Here is a 21,501-nt window from a genome sequence, read left to right as displayed (position 1 = left end):
GGGAATGCATACTTTAATGGGTACACGCTGAAGTATGCAGGAAGTAATTTTCTACTGTAATGTTTTCATCTCTCCCTAGTCCTAACAGATTTAAGAGGATATCATCAGTTGAAAGAGATAAGTATCAGTCCATTTTATGTCAATGTACAATTTAAGAAGGGCACCTTTTCATGACCTCTGTTATCAGTGACTTGAAAGCTGGTGATCTGTGGGCTGGGAATAAAGTATCACTCGGTGACCTAAATTATGGACCAATGTGTATTGGCCCACTGAATTCAGGACTTTATTTGATATATAGTTTTTCCTAATACATTTTATCAGAGATACATGAACTTTAAATATAAAGATTTGTTGACTGACTAAGTGCCAGGCACCAGTGTGTGTGTGTGTGTGTGTGTGTGTGTGTGTGTGTGTGTGTGTGTATGTGGCTGTTCCTCTCCTGGAGCTTATAGTCTGGTAGGAGTGACAAGTAGGAAACAAATACAAAATTGTGATAAAGGAAGTTAAGGTATAAGCAAACTTTTTCTCATTGGAGGAATTAAATAGCACCTACTGGTGACAATGGGATGGTCTCAACTCAGGTGGACAGGAGAGGTTTCCCCGAGTAGAGGACACTGGTCTGAAGGAGAAGGCACTGGCCTGGGGACAGTTCAGAGGTGGGCAGAAGGAGAAGCCGAGCAGATGGTTTGTGGATGGGCAAGAACAGAGATGGAAGAAAGCTGTCACCGCTGCAGCAGGTGAGAACACCACAAAGTGAAGCTGGAGTCACCAGCAGGTCCTCCTGGGGTCTGGGTACACTGTGCAGAAGCTGTCACCGCTGCAGCAGGTGAGGAGAACACCACAAAGTGAAGCTGGAGTCACCAGCAGGTCCTCCTGGGGTCTGGGTACACTGTGCAGTACAAAGGTCTGTTATTCAGTAATCGTCCATAGTAAAAGGCTTGTAATCAGAAGAATAACATATTTTGAGAGCATTCATTATGCGGGCCCTGCTCTGCACCCATTACTCAAATGACTGTCCAAGCTTACCTGCTAGCTAGGCATGGAGAAACAGAGGCTTGGCCCTCGGTAATTTCTGTAGTGTCCGCAGCGAGTAAATGGTCAAGCCAGGATTCGAGCCCGGGCCCACGTGCTCTGAGCTCCTAGTGGAACCCAGAGACCCTCCCTCTTGAACACCGTCCAAGCCTCAGGGCCGAGAGAGTGAGACTGTCTGGGACACAGGCTCCCTTGGGTCCTGCTTAGTCTCGCCTTTGCATTTGGCAGATGCTGGGATAGGATCCAGGTAGCTAACAAAACGGGTGGTTTGTGGGGAGAGGAATGGAAGAGATGCTCTGACAAAAGCCCAGAAAGAGGCCGGCACAAAGCCTAAGAAGGTGTTAGAGCCACTGCCGGGGTGCAGGCTGCCTCCACTGGCTCCCATCAGCTGCTGAGCTGGAGCTCCTGGGAGGGACTGGCAGCCAGTGCCAGAGGTGAGAAGGGTAGAAAGCAAACCTTTCAGTGATTACGGTATTACAGTGTTCGCATATCTCAGTGCTGCTTGTCCAATGGAACACTGGAAGTGCAACAAACCTATTTACTGAGCGCTGTGAGGATTTCTGCCCAGGTAGGGTGGGAAGGCTCTGGGTCTGATGATAATATAATGCTGTGCTCTCTCCAGGGTGTCCCCGAGAGGCTATGGGGGCAGCCTCACTGAAGACAGAGTAACCTCCACCCACGGTACCTCTTTCTGTCCCATCACCAAGGTGAAAAAACCGAACCTGAGGTCCACCCTGGGTTCCTCTCTCCATTGCTCCACTCGTTCAGTTACTGGCCTTGCTGCTTCTGCATTCTTGATGCGGACGATTGCTGTGCGCCCTTCTCACTTCAGCTGCCAATGCCTCGGCCTGGGCCACTACTGTCAGTGCCCAGAGTGCTCATGTGGTTTCCCGTCAGCTGTACCAGCCCTCAGCCTTGCCCAGGACACCCACACTCCACACATTACCAGGGTGCCAGTCTGACCGTGTTGCCTCCCTTCCCTAACCTGTCAGCATTCGGGGACCTCCACTGCCTTCCTCGGCACAGTGGGGCCCTTCTGTCTTCAGGTCCTGGCCTCCATCTACACTCTCGTCTCCCACGGTCTTCAAAGACAAGAAGTTACCTAAAACCCTTCTCTCCGGACACCTGTGGACACTCACTGCCTCAGGTACCTTCCCCACCTGTGTGTCTGGAGACCAGGTCTAAGCACTGTGTTCTCCTTGGAATTCTTCTGTCACCTCTTCACTTGGGGTGGACAGAACAATGAGCCTCTCCTCAGGGAGATCCAGGTATTACCTGGCAGGGCCCAGTTAACCGGTGGGGGCAGAGACGTCAAGCTCAGAAGATGTGAGGATGTAAACTGAGGTCAGGGAGAGAGAATGGAATTCAAAGATGGCTGCTCAGGCTACTGAGTTTAAAGATGGAAAGAGGAGAATTGCCTGCAGCCTGAGAGGCCACAACGGTAAGCAGAAGAATCCTGTCACAGCACCTTCAGAAGCAATGCAGCCTTGCTGACACCTTGACTTTAAGCACTTCTGACCTCTGGAACTATAAGATAAATTTGTGTTGTTTTAAAACACTAAGATTGTGCTTAATTGTTAGAGAGGAAATAAGAAACTAATACCTATTCTTTGTTCTTGCTTTCTGTATCACAAGGGAAAAGTGGCCTCTGTCTTTAAGTATCTATGGGACTTGCTGCACCAAACAATTTACGCATCTGCCTCTTCTAATGAGAACAGGAGCTCCGGAGGACATAAACACGCATGGGGCTGGGACACAGTTATTCCTCAATTCATTCCTTTATTCCGCCTCCATTTAAATATTTATTAACTGGTGAATGTTTAATGTGCACTAGACACTGCTGTGTCCAGTTGCTACACTGAGGGGCACAAGCAGAAAGGCTTTCTGGCTGCAAGGAACTTCTAGTTTGATGGAGGAGATAGACATGGATGGGACAGCACAAAGGAAATCTGAGTGGATGGAAAGAGATACAAAAGAAGCCGGAGGGGGCCAGGGATTTAGCTCAGTGGTCCTGATGTTGGCCTCACAAGAACAAGGGCCCGAGTTCAATCCCCGGTACCCAAATCACCAAAAAACCAATCAAACAAAAGAAGACGGAGGCAGTAAGAGCGGGAAGGGTATCCTCACGGAGAAAACGTACGTGGAGCATGGTACATCTGAAGGACTGAGCTAGAGAACTGATGACACAAGGCACGTTAGGGTGAGACGGTCTCAAGAGACAGGAAGCAGGTAGATGTCACAGGATCTTCCCGATTCTCAGCTGAACCAGAAAGGGAATCACCCAATTTTGTGAAGCAGGGGAGCAGGGCGAGGGAGCCCGAATGGAAATGGTCACTCACTCCTGCTGCCATATTAAGAATGATCCAGGAAGATGTGAGAGAAGAATGAAAAACGGAATTTTCAGGGACAAGTGCAAGGGAGAGAGTCAAGAGGGAAGATAGAGAAGTGGACAGAATGAGGGAACTTTAGAGGTAAGACCCATGAGATTTAGCGCTAAATCAGATGAGGGCAGGAGAGGAAGGTGTCAAGGACGACTTTGTGAGATAAGAAGATGCAACGATTTTCGATAACTTGGCATAATGGAAATCATTTAGCAGGATTAAGAGATTATAGCCTGCATTAAAAATTCTAAATCAGTTCAGAGTTTAAAGACCCTATTACCATCCTGGTCCCAGAAGTATTGGCTGTGTGAACTTGGAAAATCACATCAATCCTGCTTAAAATGATAGCAACAATTATCTTCACAAAGGGGTGATTCGATGAAATTAGAGATTTAATTTAATGTAATAAGTTTGTGTTGACTATTTTGCCCTTATTCCACCCACTGAGATCTAGAAAATCCAGCAGGGAGACATAATGTGCTTCTTTATTTTCATAGAGGTCAAACTTTGCTGGACAAGACCACACCAGCACCGGAGCATGAATCCTGAGACAACAATTCAGAATAAGACATAATTCCATGGCAAACTAGCCCAAAGGGTGATGAGAGGAAAATGACCCAGGCACCCCCCTTCTCCTAGACGACCGACCGCAACTCCTAGAGAGACAATGCGTTATGGATTGAAGAATAACCATAGGTACATGAGAGAGTCGGTCAGCGCCAGGAGGAACAACTCCCCAACGTGTTCAGGCCAGACTGTGAACCCATAGGATCCGGAGGTCTATGAACAGCACGCTTTCAAGCTGTGAAATTCTGGGATGGTCTGTGATGCAGCAAGGGGAGCTGACGTAGAAAGGCCGAGAGAGAGAGAGAGAGAGAGTCAAGGACGAGAAGCAAAGGCAGCGTATGGAAGAATTCGTCTTGGTGGGAGATTTTATGAGGTTTTCTTAAATGTGACAAGTCAATCACCTTACCGTATATTAAAAGCAAACAAGCTTTAGTACCCCAATATCCAGGCTTTCAGAAAAAGGTGTGTGCAAAGATAGGGCCAGGAGGAGACAAGTTAAGAAGAGCAATTCAGGGTCTTAAAAGGAGAGAATGACTCATAAACTGTGGGTAGGAAAATAACACCATTTTGAGGGAACAAAGGTAACAGGAGCGAGTCAAAATCAAACGTGTCATGCTGGAAGCTACCAGTCTTACCCAGAGCCTCAGCCAGGAGGAGGGTAATTGTGTAACCAGACACTGGTGAGCCATGAATTTAGAAAGGCGCTAGAGCCTTCTCCCTTCCTGAAAACAAAGATTGTGAAATTGCCAGTGTGCGGTGTTACAGGTTAGGCTGCGTGGGTCTGTGTAATCCTTCCCAGTACTTTCTTCTTTCAGAAGTAACACAAATTAGACTTTGGCCTCTCGAAGACTTGCGGTCCCTCACTAAGTAGGAGTTTAATTACTTTCTCAATCTGCAGGCTCTTTCACTTTTTCCTGTTTCTCTAGATAATGAAGTCAGTTTGCTAGATGCTGAAGCACTTGAAGATTTCTTCAGTCTGATTTTGAACTAATTTATTTTAGCAGATGCAAGAAACATCACCGAAGAGCTCATTAAAATGAACCTTCTGTGCTTTGCAGTGCTATGCCTATTAGGAGCCATAGGTAGCCCAGAAATTTCTAGTGGAAAAACAATGACCTGCTAAGACCTTAAAGCTCAAAGGAGAAACAACAAAATGTACATATTCTTATTGAAAGAGTAAATATATAGGCAAGATCAGTAGAAATCTGAATTCAGTGGAATGGCATCGCCAGAGTAACAGGCATAACTGACTGGAACTGAACACTACTTGGGACAGTCAAGTTTACTCAAGGGGATAACACTGAGGGGAGCTCACCCTGGAGCTAACTCTGCACCTGGGAGAGGTAACCAGAGGGCTCTGAGCTTATATCCTCAGAAACTCCCAGGTCACTGGGGAAGGAAGTCTTTCTTATCAGGAGGGCAACTGCCCCATGCAGGGAGAGCTAGAGGCCTAGGGTACAAGCACATCCTTTTGTTTGTGTTGTGTAAACAGAAGACTGAAGACCAGGGGTTAACCCACCACCGTTATTATTTTCTTTTGCTGTGCCCAGATCCCTCCCTCCACCTCTTGTGCGCTCGTTTCTGCTCTGACCCAGCTGCTCCAGGCAGATGCTATGCTAACCCAGGAATAAGGCATAGTTTAGCCCTGAGGACCTGGAAAGATGTGGCCGAAAACATGACTTTCAAAGGGGTGCAGTGGCGCACACCAACAACACCGGCCCCAGGCGGCCAAGGCGCAAGGATGGCGAGTTCAAGTCCAGCCTGGCGACTCAGCAGCTTAGCGAGACCCTGTCTCAAAATAAAAATTTAAAAGAGGCCTGGGGATGCAGCCCAGTGGAAAGGCCCCGTGTTCAACTCCCAGTACTACCAAATGAAACACATTTAAAGAAAAATGTTTTCAGAACATCCCCATCTTAAGAGTTACGATCACAAGGAAAACTGCCCCTCGGTCATGCTGTATTATTGATAAGGTAGTTTCTGTGAAACTGACACTCCTACATCCTGTGTGAGTGGACCATCAGGGTGAGCGACCGCCCGTGTCCAAGCCGCCGGCTGGGTGCTGAGCAACGCTGGTTCTGCGGGTCTCACACCCCATGCCCGAGGGACACAGGGAATTGGCAGTGTGAGGAAGGCCGGGGCTTGACCAGGGGTGGCGGTATAAACGTCACGACTTCATGCAGATAATTCCCGGTGGCGTTTGAACAGCGTGACATGAATTCTAACCTTGATCTAAAGAGACCAGGAAATCAGTGACGCCATTTTACAACCCCAGGCGCATCTGGCTGGACAGGAACCCAGATGTGTTCTGACTGAACTGTGAGAGGTAACATCACAATTACAAGAGCTGGTCTGTCTCTCTCAGCATAGGAACACGAAGCTGTCTGTTATTACATCACAGAAACACTGGTAGACTAGAGAGACGATGAAGAGGGCGCTCTGTTTCCAAGTTATTTATTGGACACTTAGCTGCCAGAATTCACTGGGATATTATTTTATCTGAGCCAGTGAAAATAAAATTGTTCCTAAATTTAAACTGGAAAGTATTAAAAGAGAGCTTATTTGGAGTAATGCTTTAAAAAGCCATTCTAAAACTCAAAGTTGAGGGGTAACCCACTTTCCAGGTCCCCTTCTGTATCTGAGACAAAAGCTATCTTTCCCTCAATAAATATTTCTTACTCTTACAAAAATAAAAGTAAAAAGAAATAAAATTCAAAGTTGAGTTCAGAAGAGTCTATGGTAGCCTCACAAGGTTTTCTAAAATATTTATAAAACTGTCTTGAAATGGAAACTCCAGACGTCATGGATATCATTTGTCTTTATATCATTTATTCTGTTTTCATCCTCAACGCTATCACTGTTAGACAACAGGAACAGCGTAATTATAAAATAGTTTCAACAGGTTCCCGCAGAGAACAGAAACACAATGTAGAGACACTCATTATCCAGGAGCCCTCGCCTTTCTCTTACAGGAGGTTCAAAAACGCGGGTACTCAGAAGTCGCCAGGCTAGAGGGGAATGGGAGCATGGATTTGATCCCCAAGTTTGGCTGGGCCCCAAGTCCACATTTCACCAGGACAGTTCCCCAAAATAAATTAATTTAATATAAAAAAGAAATATGACTTAGCATTTGTCTGAAAATGTTAAGAAAGCTGTCGGAATCAAAATGGCATCACTTTTGTCCACCTCTAACCAAACAGGTAGATAAATAAAGCTGGGGGACTGAGCAGGCCGGATCCTGTGAGTGTTCCTGAGGTGACAGCCACTGTGGAAAGACCCTGCCGGAGCCTTCCAGGAAAGTACCTCAGGGAGGGCTTCTCCCCAGCAGCAGCTGCTTGCTTAGCCTCCACTGGTGCCTCACTATCGTTAAGCTTTGCAGCAAGGATTACTGTTTCAGAATATCCTATACATTCTCCCGAATTTTACTTCTAAAACCTTTCCCCTGCCTTCAAATATGTTCACAGGTTACTAACGGAACGCCTATTTCCATGGCAATGCCCCTTTATCGCCTCCCCTGATGTTACTGTCCTTTGAAGAATTTCTTCCTGGGTGGTATTTAGGTCGACATTGCCTCTTTGCATTCTTGTTTTGGACAAATAACGGAGGAGGTATACTCGATTCTCTTCTGACAGTCATTTTTTCTGATGTTTGAAGCATTATTACACCATATTTTGGCATTAATTACCATTCAGAGAGGTCTGATTTTAATCTAAGCATCATTTTAATCAACTCTCCAGAGAATTGATATAGGTGGTCCCTGGATCACTCATTGAGAAAATAATGCGAGAGGTAAATGAGAGCCTCTGAGCTTCTACAGAGCCTTCCCTAGTAGTTCTAGGCTCACTGCAGGGTTGTAGGGTGACTCTTGGTCCCATCCGTGAGGAGGGCTAAGGTCACCCCCAGTGGTGATGCAGAACAGAAGAATCTGGGCAGTCTAACAGGCGCCAGCTCACATTTTAAGCAGGGCTGAAGCCCAATCTTTACCTGTTTTCGAGTCGAGCTTCTCAAATTTCACGGCTTATGAACTGTCCTGGAAATCATTTAGGTGCAGATTCTGATTCTCAGTGGGTCTTCTGGGTCTATAAGCAACCCAGAACGTGTCTCTAACAAGGCCCTCAGGCAGTCCTTGAAACAGGAAGCTGATGAAAGGCTAAGGATTCAGCACATCCAGTCCCTGGTACCCACAAAATTCTCTTACTTCTAGGAGCATCACTGAGGCTCTTATTCAGATACACATTAAACTGACCCTTTTGGCCCTCTCCTAAGGACACAAACTGAGTGAGGAATGCTTTATACCAGTTTTTCACAGGCTCACACAATGTGGGAGAGAGTCAGATTTGGGGTCAAACACAACTTTGTTATGGTTCAGAGCCACCACTTTCCTTCAAAGTGTGTAACTGGACAAACGGCTCCAAATTCTTGGGTCTCGTTTTCCTCATACTTAAAGTAATCCCAGTGACCCCTCCTGGTGCTGTTAGAAGGTGCACGCTCTCAAGGTACTGCTTACATAGCAATGCTGGGAACTCAACATTTTGTCCTCTGAGTCACCCTCATTCCATTATTTCTGGATTTGCTAAAGAAGTTCATGCCCTTCAGATTTTATGGGTTCTGATTTTTTTTCCTCTTTATCTCCTCAAAGAGTTATTATGAAGATTAAATAAATTAATATGCATAAAACACTTGGAGCCATGCCTGTCATATAATTAGGACCCAAGATAGCTTAGCTCTTATTTTTAGCACTTACTACAATGATAATTAAATCAATTTTGAGGGATTTTAAAACTGACTTCCCTTCCATCAGCCTGCAAATCTTCTGAGACTGGAGACGCTATCATTTTAGTCACCACCACATGCCTGCACAGCTGCTTCTTGAGAAATATGGTAGCTTGCCTAAGCGAAAGAGTAAAGGAATGAACAAGTGAATAAATAACAAAGCACTGTTGCCTCTCAGAAGAGATCCTCAGGGAAAAAGTATGAGGGACAGGGTCTCTGAGCACAGAGGCAGTGGAAGAGGGAGGAACCCAGTCTGGGGAGCTCTGTGAGAGACACGCCGCGGGGAGAACTGGGCAGAGGAAAAGGATCTGAGCTGACTGAGCTCCCTGATCAAATGTGTCAGGAGACACTTTGGTAAGTAAAACACGAGAAAGGAGAAACCTCTGAATTTCCTGCAGCAGGGGCTAACGAGGAACCTGGGCAGGCAGCCGAGGCTTTCCCCAAGCATCGGTCCTCAGAGGAAAACCATGGCACCCAGTCCCCCCGAGGGGCCTCGGGACTGTGTGGGGAGGGGAGAGGCTGAGGTCACACAGCTTCGGCGCGTGATGGGCCCAGGCCTGAGGTCTTGCCAGTCTCCTCCTCTGCTGACCACACAGCACATGATGGTGGGAACGAGAAGAGCCAGGAAGAGCCAGGAAAACTCAGGAAACTCCTCTCGACTAGTGAGCCTCGTCTTGGGAATGGCCATCAGTAGCCACACTGCATCTGGCCTCATTATGCTGCTCTCCAGTAAGGATGCTCGAATGTCCCCTGGAGATAGAATGGCCCATCAAAGTGCTTCCAAACCACTTTAGACCCATCACACAATGACAGTCCTTTTCCTGGCAGACCGGGAGACCGTTTCCCATAACCTCATCCACTCGCTGAGGTCACAGCATGAACACACAGCGAAACGGCTCAGACTACAGCTGTCGCCTAGGCCCATGCACACTCCAAAGGGCTTCCCGTGTCATTTGTGACAGCCCTCTGCTCTGCAGCTCTGTTAAGGAACGCTTTTTCCATTTTATCAATGAAGAGACTGAGGCCCAGAGGAGCTAACTGTATCGTCAAAGCCACGTGACCTTTTAAGTCACAGAGCCAAGATATGGACCTCTTTCCTCTTGTCTCAGGCTCAGCAATCCGAGGCAGTGCAGGCAGAAGACAGCTTTCTGCCTGGGAGAAGGCCTTTATCTGGGAAAATGGGCCCCAGGTTGTCAGCAGTCCACAATGCCCTTTAACAGCTCCTCAGGCCCATTGTGAGCCCCTCCTGGGAAGCCTGCGTAGACGGAGCTCAGGAGCAGGTGACAAAGCCGCAGCCTGCCTGCCTGTGCTATGCTGACCTCGCCTCCCACTCTCCTATGACCGGAGGAGCACTGGCTCTGGCTTGTGCCCGTGACACTGTATCCCTGACAGGTGAGCAAACGCGAGTGTGAGTGGCCACCGGTGCCCCAAGCTGTGAGTGCTAGGAGGGACCAGACCTGCAGACCTCCGGGGTCCGCTCACAACTACAGCCTCTCTTGCCCAGCAGCCTCCAGGAGAAAGTGTGTGCTTAAACCTATGTACCTTTCCCCTACTGCATATTGTAATTCTGTAGAAAAATAGTGGGATTTTAGGGTACATGGATGAATCCATATTTCATACATTATTAGCTGCAAAATTTGAACACATAATCTTCTAAATATGCATCTCTTTCTCAGTCGTTAAGGATGACACTTTTTACTGAGAATCCACAAATGGGATTATATCAAATTAAAAAGCTTCTGCACATCAAAGAAACAACCAGAGAGTGAAGAGACAACCTACAGAATGAGAAAAATATTTGCCAGCTATTCCACAGCATAGGATCCGAGAACAAAAAGTAGGAATGCAGTGAGATGTTTGCAGAGCCGATGGCAACTGCAAGTTTCTTGCAGCGACCTCTCCTCAGCCAGAGGCAGTCAGGCAGGATGTGCGGTAACTGTGGTTGTCAAACCTGGGGTGGAAGCTGCTGCTGGCATCTACTGGGGAGAGGCCCAGGAGGCGGCTACTCTCCTACAGGACCCAGCCGACGATACGGACAGAGCCGGGCAGGGCAGAGATGAGAAGCCCTGGTCGATGAGCAGCCGTGGGAGGTTCAGACACTGGCAGACTCTCTGTGTTCTGCGCCCTGGCGTCCAGCGCTGTAATGGCAGACAGAAGGCTTCCCGTACGCAGAGGGACCTGGAGACCAGCTGAATGAGGGAATGACTGCCCACAGAGAGCTGGACGATGCAGGTCTGAGCTAAGTGCCAGGGTGGGGAGGGGACAGACTTACTTCCTCCAGGCGGCTGCTCAGCTTGCTCTTCCATCTCCCTTACTTTTCTATCCCCTCCTTTCCCCTCCCAACTCTGGGCAGAGTGAGGCCAGCCCCGCACATCTGAGAATGCCTAGGGTGGTAAAAGATGCTTAAAGACACCAGCGCCACAAAGCGTCGTCCAGCTCCCCCTCCAGACCTCTCCATTCCAGCAGACGGTAATCACATCAGCAAATAAATGGATCCCTCTTGTTCTTTCACGGAGTGTGAACAGGTAAGGCCAAAAGCACATACTTCCTGAAAACGTTCAATTATGCCTTTAAGAAGACACATTCTGGGTGATGACTTGGAAACAGGTTTAGGTGAGAAATGGAAAACGAAGACGCTCAGCTCTGGCCCAACCTCCGTGCCTCTCACCGTGCCCTGCACAGGACAGGTATTTCTCAGTGTTTGTCCAGGGAAAGGACAACCTGCAGAAGCCAGTGTTCCGACCCTTCCCTCAAAGCTCCTTCCCATTACACACTGTTCTGCCTTTGACCCGGTTTTGTGCAGAGATGGTTTGGAAGGCACAGGTTTTGAACAGCTGGATCCATTTTGCTAAAGCCCGCGGGACCTGGGGGCTCACATGGAGAGGCGCACGTCGCTATGGTGCCTTAGTCTTTGCAGCAATAATTCAGGTTGGACACAAATGTTTCTAGAGCCACATTTTACCAGAAATAAAACTAACCCTAAAATATGTGTCGTCTTTTCTCCAGAAAGTCTACACTGGAACGATCTGTGGCAATTTGGGAGGATTTAAGAATGCTGTAAGGAGAGCCACAGCAGCCACCGGAGCTGATGGGAGACAGATCTCCTGCCTGGCACAGCTGCCCCCCAGAGAAGCACAGAGCCGCAGTCCCCTCTGCACAGCTGCCCCAGGCCCTCAGTGGCCTGACCGTCCTGTCCTGGGAGTCGGCGCTCCAGAAGTGTAGAGGAGGTGTTTGGAGTTGCCCCTGAATGCTTTTCCATTAATGCTTTTGGCTGGAATCTGTGTTTAAAAATGATCACTATAAAATACATCAACTATGCAGTCCGGTACTCTGCACGGCACAGATACCAAGGTGTTTCCACTTCCAACTCGCCCCTTTCCTGTGGACGTCTGAAGGCTCGCCAAGGACCGAGAGCCTCTGGCAGAGGAGTCAGTACCATTCCTCATACCGATTCCGAGCTCAGAATACTCGCAGGCTCTATTTTCTCATACAAGTGTGCGGCAGCACACTGGTCCTATCTGCACATCAGCCTTCGGTGACACATTCGAGACCAAGTCCAACACGAGCCGTATCTTAGCGTCAGCGGCTTCCTCCCTACCTAATGGATTATTTTAAAGCACTTATCGATCAGTATGTTGAAGTGCACACATCTGCCAAAGAAATGGCAGAAGAAAGCAGGTCAGGTGGGAGATGCTCTCTATTGTGATTTATTTAGGATTCAGTTACCGCTTTGAAGAGGGCAATTCCTGCCAGCTACAGACTGAGAAGTGATACACTTTATAGAACCATCTCTAAGATTAGTGTTGTTTTGTTTTGTTTTGTTTTTTGGCACCGGGGATTGAACTACTAAGATTAGTTTTAAAGAACAGCCCACACTGGATGAGTCCTGTGCCTGAGCACAGCACAATTCACTGAAGTGGAAGCTCTCGTCTGATGGCCTTCGGTACACTGAGAACCCTCACAGACGTTCTTAGAAAAAGCAAACTGATTTAAACCTCCTTATCAGGACTGGCTCTAATGCCACACTTTCTGATGAGACCAGCAATTACAATTTTTCTCAAGAACAGGAAAGAGATGACATGGCACCTGTGACTTACCAAGCTCGTCTCTGACAAAAATGACTGAATTGGAAATGTATTTTATTGTGTGCTGTGTTCTGAACTCTTTCTTCGTAAGCTAGGTATCTACACAGGCAGGGCCTCAAAAGCTGTCACTAACTTGCTGTAGCAGATCAATATTGTGATAACCGCTTCAAATGTGATGGTGCTCCCGTTTGGGGATGGGTTTTTTTTGTTTTGTTTTGTTTTTTATTCTGCTGGCTTTGGTAAAACACAGCAGCTACTGTGTTGCAGCACTGTCACCACTCATAATGCCCTCTCATGATTTCCGTCTCATGGGAGGGAAGGGAATGCAGCCTTTCCCAGACTCAGCCATGACTGGGTGCCCTCCATCCAGCCTGAAAACTGGCTGCAGGAGAAATTTCAAACATCTTTTTTTCTGTGTTATTTACGTTTTTCCTCTGTGAGATTCATCTGGATTTTATTGGCACAAATGGATTTCAAAAGTGAGCCCAGGGCTCAGGTGTACAGGAATGCATTTGAGGACTTGCAGTTTCTACTTTGCCATGTTTTTAAGCTACCTCATCGACAGCTATGTTCATTTTTAATCACTTGGGTGCTACAGGTGCTTTGTAATATTCTCCAACAAGTGCCACCTAGGCCCTTTCTAGCTGGCCAAGGCACAGCAAGAAAATCTTGGGAGAGGGGGTGTGAATAAAAGGCAGACAAGATCCTATCAAGTTCTCCACAAGTAAATCAATTCATCTGGAATTGCTTTTTCTATTTTGCATCCAGGATGAGCCAGATACATTAAGACACCGATATTTCTAAGCTACTTTGGCATCTTTATTTTGACTTTAAATTTAAAAGACTGAAGGACAGAGATTTATTTGGGCCAATTTAAAAAGCTACCGTCCTTTAGCCACTCTGTCTTCTCTCTCCCGAGGCTGGCTCACTTTCATGACATCCACATCTTGGGAGCTGCACCGACTGAGTGGAAATAAAGCATGCATTCTTCAGCTTGCAACACGTAATTAGCTTGCAGTTACCAAGGCACAGTGTGAGGAGAAGGAAGATGTGATGTCAAAGGGGGCAAACGCTAATAGAAATACAGCGTATGGCTGAAAGTTCCCATGGATCCTTCTTGTCCAGGAATTTGCTGTGGGCTCACAGACAAAGAAAAGCCCTGTCAAAGGGGAGAACTGCAGCCTGATCTGCAGAGAACGTGCTACAGTTCCGGGTCTCATTCCAGTACCACACTGCCTTCAGCAAGTTCCACCCCTACCCTGCCTCCACTCTCTTCCCTGGCAACCTGGGAAGTGGTGCTACCTCCCTCGGGGGTGGCTGTGAGGGTTAAAGAGCGAAGCCACGTAAGTGCCCAGCACAGTGCTGGGTATACACTGGGTGCTTTTTAAGTGGAGACTATTGCCTTCTTTGTTTTGCTAAAACAAATAGAATGGATGATTACATTGTGAATGTTTTTTTTTTTAAGATTCTATTATTCTCCCAATGTGCACAGATTTAATTCCTCTAAATAGATGACATCATATTTTCTGGGTATGGCATTCTGGATTTTGGGGGAGGTGATACCTTGAAAGACTGCACATTTGCCCCAACACAACCTAAGGGTCCTGAGCCCTTTAAGACGTGGGTGTGCAGTTGTCCTCCCCACGTCTGTGGGTCCCAGCCTGCCCTGCCGGCCGAACCCTCCCACAGACTGGCAGTCTACTTGCTGATGCCAGCCCTCCTGAACTGCGTCAGTGGACAGTACTGAACATTGTGAGATGATGAAACTCCCCCGGGGACTAACGATTTCCTATGCAACCTGTTACAACCTGAGAAAGGAGGGTGATGACTGAAAACGTTACGAGAGGCTGGAAATCAGTTGTGTGTGCTGGGGGCTGTTCAACACCAATGAGTTCGCTTAACACTCACTGCAAGAGCTCAAGGAAAGTTGTGTTGTGTTTTCAGCTCTCTGCTGAGGAATACTTGGTTCCAGATGGGGTTACGATACGCAAGTCTGCTACTGGAAACACACTAAGAGGGACCGATAGCAAGGCAATATAAAACTTTAGCTGGGTTTGAGAGAGTTATCGACTTTTGAACCTGAGCTGGATTAATCCAGAGTCAGTCTGTCAGAATGAGCAAGTTTCTGCAGCGTACAAAGGCACAGGTTGCAGAATGCCCAGAAGGCAGCAGACAGGGGTCACTGCACTCCCAGACACAGGCAGCTGTTCCCAAGAGCTGCCCGAGACGGTGTCAGAATCAGAAAACTGCTACTATGAAAAAGAACTGATACCTATGAGCTTAGGCATATGTGAAATTCCCAACTTTACTTTCAAAATCTCTGAATTGTGAGCCCTTTTCGTGGTTCACATCCAACAGTGTTCTTAACTTTCATTACATTCTCCAGTTCGTTTTCCCCTGAAAAATGCCGTGCAGATTTTGTTGACTGTGTAACAAAAAGAGAGCAGACTGGAGCATCAGTTTGTAAATCATCCTATCATCTCTGTCTAGGGTAACTATATCAATACTTTCTACCAGACTTTGGAGTTAACAACAAAGAAATCAGAGCATCTTCTGCTTACAGAATGAAAACAAGGGGTAAGCAGGTAGGACACTTAGGAACCATTTCCAAGCAGAGGTGACCAGACAGCCATCCTGCCCTGGTCTGAATTTAATAAGAGCAACTTTCCCCCTGATAAGCTTCAGCTACAGAAGCACCAGCTCCAGGGCTGGGCATTTAACAGATGGCAGCACAAATACATAATGCAAAGAAAGGCTGGAGGAGCAACACTTGGGATCCAGCTTTTCAAGGAACGCAACAGATTCACTTTAAGTATCCGAATACCTTTTGTACAAAAATTCAGTTCTTACAAAGGTGCCCATCCCCAGCACAAAGGGCAAACTCGTCTCATTGCTTTTACCTTGGGTAAGACCTTAGGAAACGAGTACACATCTTCCAACACAGCATCCAGTATTTGGTAGTTATTTATGGAGTTTAAGCCATTCCTACTCTGACACTGATGAAGGAACTTAAAATGGTAAGCATTTTGTAGCAAAGCCATGTACTTAGGACAGTAAATCCTCCCAGGGAAGGCTGGAGTAAAATGACATTTCATTTTTATAAAACCAAATGTAAGTTTGCTCAATAGTTTCCTTACTATGTTAAGAGAAATCCAGCATACACTTCCACAGCTACTGTAAGCATCACACCATCACATAACATAGCCTCATTGGTTTAAACATATGAATAAAAGAAAGCAGAGTTAAAACAAGACGCATCGCTACAGATATCAAAAATCATATTTGGAAAGAAAAGTGTACAGCCCACATGTACCTATGCACATGCCCCCCACACACACACACCCAGCCGACTGTAAATCAAGAGAGAGAAACTTACCGGAGCAAATATCACCATACACATTTACAAAAGAATTGATAATCCAACTTCCCTCTCCTGAAAGAAGAGAGAGACTGTCTCATACTAAAATTGAAGCTTTTCTGTCCACAGCACCAGCCACTTGTCCCTCTTTTTATGAAGAAAGGAGGAGAGCAAGGAAATCAACGTGCAGGAAAGTGAGATGTTACCAATCAGGTAGCAGCTTCTGCCTTATTTGTGGAGAGATGGCACAGCGGTCATATTAGTAGACAGTGACAACCCACGGCCGAGAACAGGAAGCCGATACTTCCCGCTGGCAAGCTGCTGCCTGCTTTGTGGGGAGCTGGCTCCCACCATGGCGAGCCCACTCTGGCCGTGCGGGGCCACTCTGCAGGAGCTCGCTGCAAAGACAGCCCCTTCCTCCCTCACAGCAGCGCTGAAAACAAACTGGGAGATGCAAGGAGCCTGGGCTTTGCCTGTTGAGGGTGCAGGGGAAACAGCAGTTCTATAAAATCCTTATGAATAGATTTGCATAGATTAGGTAAATGTTGGTATGTTTATTACAAAAAAAATTGCCCTCGTTTTTTTGGAAATGCATGGGTGTTAGCATGATCCCCTTTTGGGGAATTCATACACTATCCACACTATCCATAAATAATGATTAAGGTGATGGCACTGGGATCGGGGCTTTCAGGCTGCAGAGATGGCAAAGGAGAAATGACAACTCGGGTGCTCATCTATCACACAAGTGTTACTTAAAGCATTTTGCAAAATCTCACAATTAGGTTTCAGAGGTTTAAATGTGACTTGGGTCTTTTTTTTTTTTTTTTTTTCTCCCTGCTGTAGAAAGGAGCTGAGCTTATTCTATTCCAGGGGCTGCATCCTGGTGCCCTGAGGGGATGTTTTGGGGATGCCTGCCCCAGGGTGCGCACCCTTCTCCTTGAGGTAAAACCGGGGGCCACCCTCCCAGCGCAGGCAGGGGAAGCTGGGTCTCACTCTCTCCTGGCAGGGCCCGGCTCACTCAGGTGCTGGCCTGGGGGTGTCTCCTGTCACCTGTGTAGCAGGTGATGGCCCTGCCACAACTCACATGCTCATAACAGGTGGTTACTACTGCGGTCTGCCCTGGGTCTTTGATGGGTCCCTGTCTTCCTGCCTCTGTCTCTCTCACACGGCACACAGACACACACACACACACACACACACACACACACAGTCTCTATCACCATTCTCTCTGTCTCTCTCTCTCCCCATGTCTTCCTTTTTCTGTGCACACAGTAACCCAGAGAGGGAGAGGAGACAGGGTACCAAACACACCAAAAAGAAAAACAAGAAAGAAAGCAAAAAGAAAAGTGGTGATGAGCCAAGCAATCTGGACTCTAGCCCTGGCCCTCCCTTTACCAGTCACACGACCGGGGCAGCCCCTCCAGGTCAGCCTCAGTTTACCATCTGTAAGATGGACACGGTCACACTTCAGAGCTGCTGGTGGGAAGGTGTGGAAAAGAAATAAAACAGCTCAGACAGGACAGACACGCAAACTAGGCTGGGTGCCAGCCTGCTCGCGCCCCCTGGCTCCCTCTGAGCATTAGCACTTGCTCTGTACTGTACCCTCTGCGACCCCGCTTACAGCGCCGCCTCTCCTGCGCTCACAAGAAGTCACTGCGTGCCAGAGACAGAGTGACGAAGTATGAGTCTGGAGCCAGCCAAGAGGCCGAGGACCAGGGCTTTGGTCAGCGCTCCACAGGACGCGCGGAGCACGGGAAGGAAGGAGTGAACGAAGGACGGCCCCGCCCCCGTGGGCGGCAGGCGAGGAGCTGGCTGTCCCAGTCAAGAGGCTGCTCTTGCTCTGTCCAGCCGTGCGCCCGAGTGGCAGGGCCCCAAGTAATTCTGTCAGCTTCGAATATTCACACCCCACCTCACCCAAAGGAAACATGTCTCCTGCATAACAGTGTGTACCATGTTCCAGGAATCATTGTAAGTGGGTTTTTTGATATTTCATTTGATTTGAGCCTCACTAAACTATGAAGTTACTTCTTTTGTTCCAACTGAGAGATGAGGAGACCAAGACCCAAGAGTGAGGGGCTCCCAGGAAGTCCACACTCCGCTGGATGACTAGGGAAGCCGGCTTCAGCCTAGTGGACGCTGTCATCCAGCTGCCAACCACTCTGCTCTGGCTGCCACACGCAGGCGTCCACACTGCTATTCCTTCAGTACCCGGCACAACGTATCCACGGAGGACACACAGGCCCTGTGATAAGTCCCGGGCTGTGCCCACCACGTGAATCCACACCACGGAAACTAGGAGGCTGGCAAGCTGATGCCCAGCCTGGCTGGGTTCCATGTGGATGTGGGCCCTTCACTCAGGCCCGAGGAGGATGAGGACGAAGAAGAGGAGGAGGGGGAGGGGGAGGAGGAGGAGGAGCGTGGCCCCGCCCTGGATTTGTCAGTAATCTCCTGTGGCCCTAGGCATGCCCCTGGATCTCTCTGTGTTTCGATCTGTCTCAGGTTTAAATTGAAGCATCTCCTGGAAGGTCCCTAGAGGATGAGAGTCCCTTTGAGTAGTAGACTAAGGCTAACGGGTATGGTCTACTTTTCTGGTCAAGTTCGCTTTTCCTGCCTTGTGTTTCTTTCCAGATGACACGCTCACATCCTCTAAGCCTTGCCTGCTACCACCCAGCCACAATGGTCTCCTTCCACTGTACTGTTGTAAGTCACCCTCCAGACATAACCGACACTGAGCCCTTGGGGCGCGAGTTGAATCCTGTCACTCATCAGAGGAAAACACTCAGTCACTGTCCAGCAGGCTTAAAGGAGAACCCAGACTCTTCTGTGCCTTCAAAGCCTTCTGACCTGGCTCCATCACCTTCTGGATTCTATCTAATTCCAGCCCTGTCCTTCAGCTCTCAGGCCCACGGGCCTGCCCTACCTCTGCTCTCCCCGGCAGACCTTTTCCTGTTCTCATCCTTTGTCGTTTTCTCTTTAGCGCTACGCTCCACGCTTTGGAGAGTCCCTGCCCACCTAACCTCGAAAAAGCCTCTCCTGTCTCCAGTCAGTTCCCTGTGCTTTTGGGTGTATTACGGCTTCTTTTTATTATTTTTGCACTTTGTACTACCTGATAAATGCTAGCTTATACATTTGCTCATTTATGATCTCCTTTCTTCTAAGTGGTAAGTGTCTCCAAGGCATGATGCATTTAGGAGAGTGTCTTCTCAGTGCTCAGTAGAGCACTTGGCACATAATAGGAGGTATTCAATAGATTTGGAGGGGAACTGGGGATTGAACTCAGGACCTTGCACTTGCAAGGGAGCTAAATCCCCAGCCTCAATAGATATTTGGTGGATAAATGATGGATTGGGGCTGGGGACTTAGCTCAGTGACACTGTGCCTGTCTCGCAAGCGCAAAGTCCTGAGTTTGATCCCTGGAAGCAAAACTAAATAAAAAATCAAATTAGTGAGCCAACGTGAGAATACATGAGACTTCGGAGGGCAGAAAAGAAGCCTAGGTTCATCAAAGGAACTCAGCCTCGAAATTCGGGGTAGATGAAGAGGACAGGTAACCCACTTGTATGTGTGAATACAGACTGGCCTTCCCTTTCACTCGGGGAACCCTCTGGCAGGGTTGTTAAAAAGGAGACCATGTCAAAGATGGCGGAGACCTCCTCTTGTAAACTATACTCACCAATGGTCCTTCAAAACTTGAGTTCCAATGTTCAACTCACCTGGGCCCACACAGACACTGGTCACTGGAGAACAAATACTCCTGTCAGGCAGCCACTTAGACTGTCTTCACTTTCCATTTTATCAGTTAGTTCAGGCAGCTGGCTGCCACTCTGTAACACCAAATTTGATCTGACAAAAAATAAAGCAACATGCCAGTATTTGATTGTTCTTTGAAAAATGATGTTAGCATTGTTGCTACTGCCTTAAAAATAACATCAGTCCATTATTAGACTATTAAAAATAGAAGTCCAGGCTCTCTTGAGTATTTATAGAGAAGGTTAAGTAGATTAAAATGATCTGTGAGTCTCTGAAAACCTCATTAGCAATGCTAATTTCCAATATGGTCATATCTATGACTCTGATGTTCCAAATGCACGTGTCCCTCAGACAACTTCAAAAGAGCTCTTCTCTTTTCTGCTGAGTGGAAAAGCTTATCTCCCCTTTGGTAGACATTCTCTCTGGTAAATGCAACAGTTCCTTACCCTTACAGTTGCTATTTCTGAACATCTGGCCTCTCGAGAGGGGTCCTTTCAGGCCTGTTTGCTTGGAGGCCGGCCAGTGGGAGACCAAGAGTATAAGCATTTAGCAAAGCTGAGAGGAAGATTCCAAACCACGAGGGTCTCTCCTTTGCAGTGTGGGAATGGAAATATCAACAGTAAGATTGCTCTGGCCATAGGAATAAATGACCAAGACGGCGAATGTTCTTACATTTGCTCAAGAACACTTTCAATTCTTTCAAGTTATAGCAACAAGGGCCCTTACACTGAATCCACTGATGGAACAACCTTGAAATCTTTAATGGTGCCTTCCTTACTCTGAGAACTGCTTCTAGCCCGGGTAGAAGGCAATTTGTTTGGATATGAACAGGTATACGGAGTCAAGGTAGACCTTTCTAGGCTCCTTCACTTTTACTATTTTTTGTAGAAGAAAAGTTATTTTTCTCACCTGTGTCTCTTGTTTTTAAATACTTAATGTGATAAAATCATATCCACATCTGTTGAGATCATTAGCTTTCCTCAGCAGAGCTGTTCCTGGCTGGCTAACAGGATGCCACACTGAAGCAGAATATAGTTGTTTGTGACAACAAGAGAAAAATTCAGAGATACAGGGAAAAGATTCAGGAAAGTTAGGTTATTTGGGTAGAATGTAGTCAGACTTGGAAAATAAAGGGACAAAATGGGACTTACGAGAGAGGGTCAACAATGTTCAAGATCTCCCAGTCCTAGCTCCACCAGCAGGGAGCCCCTAGTTCTGCCCTGTCTTCAGGCCTCAGCCAGATCCAAGCAGGCAGTGCCGAGCAGTGACTAAAGGCTGAACGAGCATCTGGGGCAGCACCTGCCTGATTAAACGCAGTCCCTGTTAGGCAGAAGGCTCCTGCGCAGCTGCTCATCCTCCAGAGCCCCTTCTAGACGCTCTGCTTCCCAGAAGGCTGGCCTGCTGAGATTCTCTGAGCATCTGGGAGGTGAGGCCGGCCAGGAGGACCATGGTCCACAGTCACCACTTCGGTCCTTCCTGCCAGGCCTACGCTGGCTGTGCTCCTCCAGGGAGGCCACAGGTGCCCTGCCGTAGCCGTCTCCACGCGGCCCTCCCTCTC

General features: G+C 47.7%; 1 protein-coding gene across 1 annotated transcript in view; it reads right to left on the bottom strand.

Annotated features, from left to right (window-relative positions):
• The window catches only part of Synpr (synaptoporin), a 129,260-nt gene extending 112,610 nt beyond the window's left edge, over positions 1-16,650 (bottom strand). Inside the window, exon 1 of the mRNA XM_010606578.2 lies at positions 16,212-16,650. Coding sequence (XP_010604880.1) covers positions 16,212-16,235 — 24 coding nt within the window. The 5' untranslated portion in view covers positions 16,236-16,650. The remainder of the gene's footprint in view (positions 1-16,211) is intronic.
• Positions 16,651-21,501: the final 4,851 nt, after the last annotated feature.

This window comes from Fukomys damarensis, unplaced genomic scaffold, assembly GCF_012274545.1.
Source record: "Fukomys damarensis isolate Sample0158 unplaced genomic scaffold, DMR_v1.0_HiC HiC_scaffold_28, whole genome shotgun sequence".
In the NCBI taxonomy this organism is placed as follows: Eukaryota; Metazoa; Chordata; class Mammalia; order Rodentia; family Bathyergidae; genus Fukomys; species Fukomys damarensis.
The sequence above is the reverse complement of the archived record's forward strand: the minus strand, read 5'-3'. Positions and strand labels throughout refer to the sequence as shown.